Source organism: Chrysochloris asiatica, unplaced genomic scaffold (genome assembly GCF_000296735.1).
Source record: "Chrysochloris asiatica unplaced genomic scaffold, ChrAsi1.0 scaffold00004, whole genome shotgun sequence".
Lineage (NCBI taxonomy): Eukaryota > Metazoa > Chordata > Mammalia > Afrosoricida > Chrysochloridae > Chrysochloris > Chrysochloris asiatica.
The window spans coordinates 33,738,897-33,746,003 of record NW_006408522.1 but is presented as its reverse complement, the minus strand read 5'-3'; the positions used below and the strand labels follow the sequence as shown (position 1 = coordinate 33,746,003).

The window sequence follows — 7,107 nt, the reverse complement described above, 5'->3', positions numbered from 1 at the left end:
TATTGCATTAGGCAAATCTGCTGCACAAGACCTTTTCAAAGTGTTGAAGTGCAAAGATGTGAACTTGAAGACTAAGGTGCGCCTGACCCAAGCCATGGTATTTTCAATAACCTCATGTGCATGTGAAAGCTGGACAGTGAATAAGGAAGACCGTAGAAGAATTGATGCTTTTGAGTTACGGCGTTGGAGGAGAATATTCAAAGTGCCATGGGCTACCAGAAGAACCAACAGATCTGTGTTGGAAGAAGTGCAGCCAGAGGGCTCCTTGGAGGCCAAGATGGCCAGACTTAGTCGCTCATACTTGGGACATATTGTCAGGAGGGACCAGTTGCTAGAGAAGGATATCATGTTTGGTAAGGTGGAGGGCCAGAGAAAAAGAGGAAGACCGCCAATGAGATGGATTGGCAAAGTGGCAGCCTCAGTGGACTCAGGCATGGCAACAATAGTGAGGCTGGCCCAGGATCAGGCAGTGTTTCTTTCTGCTATGCATAAGGTCGCTATGAGTAGGTACCAACTTGATGGCATCTAACAACAACAACAACAGCAACATAGATGTACTGTAATTTCCCTTGGGTTTTCAGTCTTTTGCACTACCATAATGAAGATTTATACATATGTCATTGCATGCAGGCCTATATATAGGATAGATTACCAGGAGTGAGATTAATGGATCAAAAAGCCAATGCATTTGAAATGTTCTTAAATGCTAACAGACTTTCCTCCATAGGTACTATTTTGCACTTCCATCACCATTTTTGACTGCCCGTTTCCCTAGAGTCTCAAAATAAGTTGTTTGTTTTTTTTTAATTTTTTAAGTGACTTTATATGATATGAAAAGCTATAATCATCAAAAGCTGCTTTATATATTATAACTTTCTAATGTTTTTACTCTGCTCTGAAAGAAGGAAATTTTATTTTAATTCTGAACAGGTGCCTTAGAGGGAATTCTACAGTGAATGCCAGATTACCTTGTTAAACCACTAGAATGTGTTGGATTTCCACTCAAATATATTTACTATTAGGGTTCATTTCTTGGAAAGAAGGAGGGATATTAATAAACACAGAAATGTCAACTATGAAAATTGCCCCTCTTCAATAAAATAGACAAGATATCATCCTCAAGCAATATTGTGTGAATAACTGCATTGTTGTTGTTGTAAGAATGACTGCATTAGTACTTCTTTATTGGTGGTGGTGGTGGCCGTGGAGTCAGTTCCGACTCATAGCGATGCTGTACAGGGTTTCCAGGGCTTCATCTTTCTCCTGCGGAACAGCTGGTAATTTCAAACTGCTGACCCTGAGGTTAGCAGCCTGGTTCATAACCACTGTGCTACCAGAGCTCCTTACTTCTTTATTAGTTCGCTAAAAAATAATTATTAATACTTGACTGTTGATAAGTGTCATCAAGTCAGTTCTGACCTATAGCAACCCTGTGTAGGGTTTCTGAGGAGCAACTGCTGAGCTTGAACCGCCAACCTTGCGGTTCAAACGAACTTTTCAGTCTACTACATTAACCCACAGCACCACACCAGGAATTAGAGTACTAGAAATAATCAGAGGGGCACTGGTGTCTCAGTGGTTGAATTCTCACCTTCCTCACAAACCAGTGTTCAGTTTATGGCTAATGTATCTCATGCCTAGCCACCTCTTGTCTGTCAGAGAAGGCTTGTGTATTACTGTGATACTGAACAGGTTTCAGTTTAGCTTCTAGACTAAGATAGACTAGCAAGGCCTAAGAAAGGCCTGGCCATATACTTCCAAAAAACAAGCCAATGAAAGCTCTATGAATCACTGGTCCAGTCCTATGATACATGGGGTCACTATGAATCAGGGGTGACTCAACAACTGCCAACAACGTTTGTGACCAATTCACTTACCATATTCCACTTTAATATGACTTCCATATGATAATATAGCCTATTAGATGCTGACTGTCACAAATCATTCTCAAACATCTGTACACTTAATATCTATAGGCGTCAGAAAAAACAGCTCTCCAAGAAATCCACCTACCGGGCCTTACTAGACTCTGTCAGAATAGGCAAAGACAGCACAAACTTCCAAATCATCAACGAAGCAACTAAGGTGAGATAACTATGTGTTCCTATTTTAATTTGGGGTGAATGAAGTCAATTTCCACAAATGTTAACTGAAACTATGTACACTTCGAAAGTCAACTTGGTTAGAAAAGAAACATCATCTTTTTTGTGTGTACCCTGATATTATTTTAACAATGTAAATATCAACTTCTTGGTTACTTGTATAACAGATTGTGTTGCAGATGTTATTTCCTTTTAATTAGTTTTCATACTGTTGTTCTTATTAAGTGTCGTCAAGTAGGTTCCAACCCATAGCGGCCTTGTATAGGGTTTCTGAAGAGTGGTTAGTGGGTTTGAACCACCAAAACCTAAAATCAGCAGTATAGTGCTTATCCTACAGTACCACACCAGGACTCTAGTCTTCATTTTACACTTAAGATATATACATTGTATTAGCCCTCGTTTTCAGACAGGGAAATTGAAGTCTATAAAGTCTCTTGTCCAAAGTTACACAACCAGAATTTTCTCGTGCGTCATTCAAACTCCATCAACTACCCATACTCTTTCTTGTACTGTTAATGTAAAATTGAGCATGCAGCTTAAGCAAAGTAGAGATTCAATTAATGTCCAAACCTCAAAATGTGAATGGGCCAAGAAAGCAGAGGACTAGCCAAGGTGCTATGTAATTGTATGTCACTAATATTTCGTCTCCTGAGCTGCTTTACAAGCAGGTCACCATAGTTATTACATATTGAAAGGACTGAATACCTTTTCTCACCAGTAAGTCATCACATTACTTCATGTAATGCAAGTATCAGAGTCTGTAGAGCTCTGATCTCAAGCAAATGCATGCAAGCATATAGTTTGGGGAGGTCACCTTAAAATTCTGGACTGAATCCCATGTTAATGTTCTCCTTGTTACTTGGAGTTGAGGTGACTAAAGGGACTTAATGCTTCATGACCTCTATCAGATCAGCGTTGTCAACCTGATATAAGGACAGGACAACTTCAGACATTAATTTCTAAAGTTGTCTGGACCTTGTATCCAGTTCACTACATCATCAAAGAGCCTCCCTTATAGCCCCATTCTGGGATGAGAAAGTGTTTCAAAGCAGATTTCACATTAGGATATGGTACAAGTGTGGTCAGAGTTCTAAAACAAGCTGCATAAATCCATGCATTCAGAATGATGACATTTTAATTCAGGTTTAGGAAGAACCCAAAACTTAAGAAGACATGTTCTGCTCACAGCTGCAGGTTGCAAATTTTGCTGAGTAGACAGCTTCTGCCCAATTCAGCACTTTAAAGTACCTGCCTACCCCCACACAAGTAAAACCCTGACAGTAGTAACTTTGAATGATCAAGACTTGAAGATTATTTTTTTAAGTCCTTCCTCCCTATCGTCTCCCCTGAACCCATCCCTTAATAAGCAACCAATGAAACAGAACTAAGCATCATTCAACTTGATGTGACCAGTTCAAAATAGCTAAGCATTAAAGAAAAGCTCGGTATAGGCCCAGATGCCAAGCTTTCTCACAGAGTCATAGTATATATAGTATTGTGCCTATCCTTAATGACAAAAATAATTGAGTAGAAATTTGATAAAGAAGCTTCCAGAAGAAAATCCAAAAAGGAAAAGAATGATGATGAGTTTGCTTTTTTTTCAAAGTGTTGACTGCCTTTTCAGAATTGTTTTCTTTCCTACTATTATCATTTTTTTTACTTTCAGTAAAAATTTGACTTACAGTGAGGAGCAGAGAAAAACTAGTCTTGCAACAACAGCAAAGAACTTTGAGACTGGGTTAAAAAGCACTGCTGGCAAAGCTACATGGAATAGACCTTTGCCATTATGCTACTTCATATTGTTAATGTTGTCACTTTCTCATGACATAGGTGACCATTTTGGCAGCATATTTACTTTTGCTGTTTTCAGGGTTTCACCAGAGACAACGCTTCTAGCACCTTCTACAAGTGTGCAGGGATATCTCTCAAAACCTATGAAGTGACTCATTGCCTCTTCCTCTAAGCTTGATGAAAATGGGTCTTTGCCTAACTAACCACCAGATCAGCAAATGAGGCATAGCTACTGCATGTAAGCCCATACTGTTTGTACAGAAATGGCCAGTAACAGAGAGCTAACATAGGGACTGACTGCACAGTCAGAAGCTTACCTGGACAGGCTCATTGTGGGTAGGGAACAGGTAAATGAATGCCCAGCATGAGGCTGCCAACTTTCTCTGTAGAGAATCAGTGGTTACAATTATCCAACTGGCTGCCACAGTGGAAGGGGCAATCAGTGCCCTGCAAAAATGTAGTGAACTTTTTGACAATTTTCTGAGTCCTGGGAGGTATTACCAACTGAGAGAACTGTAGCTTACTCTTCTAGACCTTTTAGGTTGTTGTTCCTTACATTGACAAGATGTTCCTAGTACCAGAAGAAAAGCAAGATGTACCCATCAAGGACATGATTGAGTCATAATTTTCCATTTGTGTGTGTGTGTGAGAGTTAAAAAAAAAAAAAAACCAACTTTTTTTGACCTTGTATCCTTGCCTTTTCTTCTGGAATGCTATATGCTATATGCTAGGTCTGTGTGAGAAAGCCTTGGTGTCTGGGTCTGTCCCCAGCTTTTCTTTAAAGCTTAGCTGTTCTGAACTGATTAACACCTTGGCCAACATCAAGCTGAATGATGCTTGGTTCTGTTTCCTTGGTTGTGATTCAATAGAGTGATGGTGTGTTGAGGAATAAGTACTCCAGGTGAGTCTCAGCCTCCATTTCAGCCTCTAGCTCTCATCTCAATTTTTGCCTTTTTGATGAACACTTTAGGCAAAGAGGCCTTGGCAAGCAGCCCAGGCCTTCTCAGTTCTTGAGGCCTCCATCTTCCTGGCCAAGTGCACAGGGGTGCTCTCGGTCTTGGGTGGAGGTGCTGCTTTGGTTTTTTGCTACTTTCCAGTCCCAGTACAGTTGCCTCTTTAGGCACCTTGACTACTGCCTTTTTTTTTTTTTTTTTTTTTTTTGCTGGGAAAGTAGCCCCATTTTTGTCCTTGATGGCCTTGGCTTTGGAACTCTTACTCCCAGAGTTTGTTTGCTTGGGAGCCTCAGCATCCACTGGAAAAGGACCAGGGCTGCTGCCTTTGACTGCTGGCTTCCCACTGAGGCCAACAGCATAGGGAAGGGCCTTTGGGGCTTCCTCTGGTTTGGCCTCACCACCTCTCTTGGGTGCCTTTTCCTGGCTTCTTTACCTTCCCAGGTTTCTTGGGGTCCTTGACCTCATTGGGTTTCTTGGTGGCCATGATTGTTGTTGGTAAGTGCCATCAAGTCCATTCCACTCCATAGCAATCCTGTATAGGGATTCCAAGAAACAGTTGATGAGCTTGAACCACCGACCTTGTGGTTCAAACCGAACTTGCAGTCCAGTGCATTAACCCACAGCACCACACCAATGTAAGGTGCAGCTATTAGTCTCTCCACATGCAGAAGAAAGAAGAGTGATGAGGATTGAAAAGGCTTGAAATTAACTGATGTTCACATTTGAACATCAGTCTCCACAACTCTGAGACCAGAAGAACTAGATGGTGCCTACTACTACTACTGCCAACTACTCTGAATGGAATTGTATTAGAAGATCCCAGATAGAGTGGCAGAATATGTAGAACAAAACTCAAAATTCCGTGGTAATGGATGTTATTTTGGGTTGGATTATCCTTTTTTTTTTCTTGGAAACTTAATTTGAAGCTGCCGGTGCCTCCCCTTGGCCTTGGAGTTGAGCGGCCAGATGTAAAGGCCCTGGTTGATGCCCTTGGCTTCAGCTGATAGTTGAGCCAGCTGATGCTCACCGTCAGGTGCTTTTGCAGAATGTACTGCTTGATGGTCACCACTAAGTTGCTGTGATGCTGCTCCTCTTCCTGCAGCACCTCCAGTACCACCCACATCATTCTGGAATTGCAGTGATGCACCAGGACACTGCTGCGCCTCAGTCCTGGCTTCTCAGACCCCACCGAGGAGACCCTGAATGGTCACTGGAAACATAGTTCCACTGCACAGACAACAGCCCCCATCCTATGGAAAGTGCCATACTTTTCCTTTTTAACACTTACTGCCATTTAAATATAGTAAGTCACCAGGACTTACTAGTAACAGGACATCCTTATAGACAATTCATACTTCCCTTTAATGGTATATAAATCTGCCCTCAAATTGACTACATATGTGGAAAGAGACAAGGGAAAAGCTCGATATCATCAGTCAGCACAAAGCCAAGGACCTACTGCAGGACAGACCACCAACTGCTAATTTGCAAGTTCAAGTTGAAGCTGAAGAAAATTAAAATAGATCCACAAGAGCCAAAGTACAACCGTGAATATATCCCACCTGAATTTAGAAACCATCTTAAGAGTAGATTTGACCACTAATGACTAAAGATCAGACAAATTGTGGATGACATCAAGGATATCGTACATGAAGAAATCAAAAGGTCATTTTAAAAAAAGTCATTAAAAAGACAGAAAACAATGTACCCAGTGAAGGAGGCTTCCTGCGGAGCCTCTGAAATACATAAGACTATAGGTAGAAGCCTGAACCACATCCAGCTCTCCAGAGATGGGAAATTTCTACTTGAAAGGATGAGCAAACCAGCCTGGAGTGGCTAGAAGAACAGAAGATACTTCTTGAAAGAAAGACATACAAGAAAAATACAAAACAATAGAGGCAGGTGGACTGTTACTACAAGAACAAACAAGTTGCTTGCCCAGGAAACATCAAGGCAAGTGGTCAGTCCCCTCAGTACATATCCCCTTCCAAGAATAAGACTCAATGGGAATAAACGCTCTGATTGGTGACCACAGGCGTCACCGATAAGGGGAAGTGAAAGAAAATCAGCAATGAAGCAGCGAGCTAAGCCCTACAATGTGGAGAGTGAAGCGTTCAGCTGATAAAAAGAGAGGGCATATGCACAAGAATACCCACACTTGCAGATAATACCCACTTGACCTGACTTCAATGACTGGATGATCAGAGCTCAACCAGAAGAAGAAAGAAGAGGAAAAAAAGAGTAATCTGATACAATTTGAT

The 7,107-nt window shown here is 41.3% G+C and overlaps 2 protein-coding genes across 2 annotated transcripts in view; one reads left to right on the top strand and one right to left on the bottom strand.

Annotated features, from left to right (window-relative positions):
* The window catches only part of GANC (glucosidase, alpha; neutral C), a 107,939-nt gene that overhangs the window by 6,532 nt on the left and 94,300 nt on the right, over window positions 1-7,107 (top strand). Inside the window, exon 3 of the mRNA XM_006831890.1 lies at window positions 1,977-2,085. Within this exon, the coding sequence (XP_006831953.1) occupies window positions 1,977-2,085 (109 nt within the window). The remainder of the gene's footprint in view (window positions 1-1,976; window positions 2,086-7,107) is intronic.
* Window positions 4,814-5,330, bottom strand: LOC102825273 (histone H1oo-like). The gene is made up of 2 exons (XM_006831839.1): window positions 5,245-5,330; window positions 4,814-5,189 (listed from the first exon to the last, which is right to left on the bottom strand). The coding sequence occupies exons 1-2, from the start codon at window positions 5,328-5,330 to the stop codon at window positions 4,814-4,816; spliced, it is 462 nt and encodes a 153-aa protein (XP_006831902.1).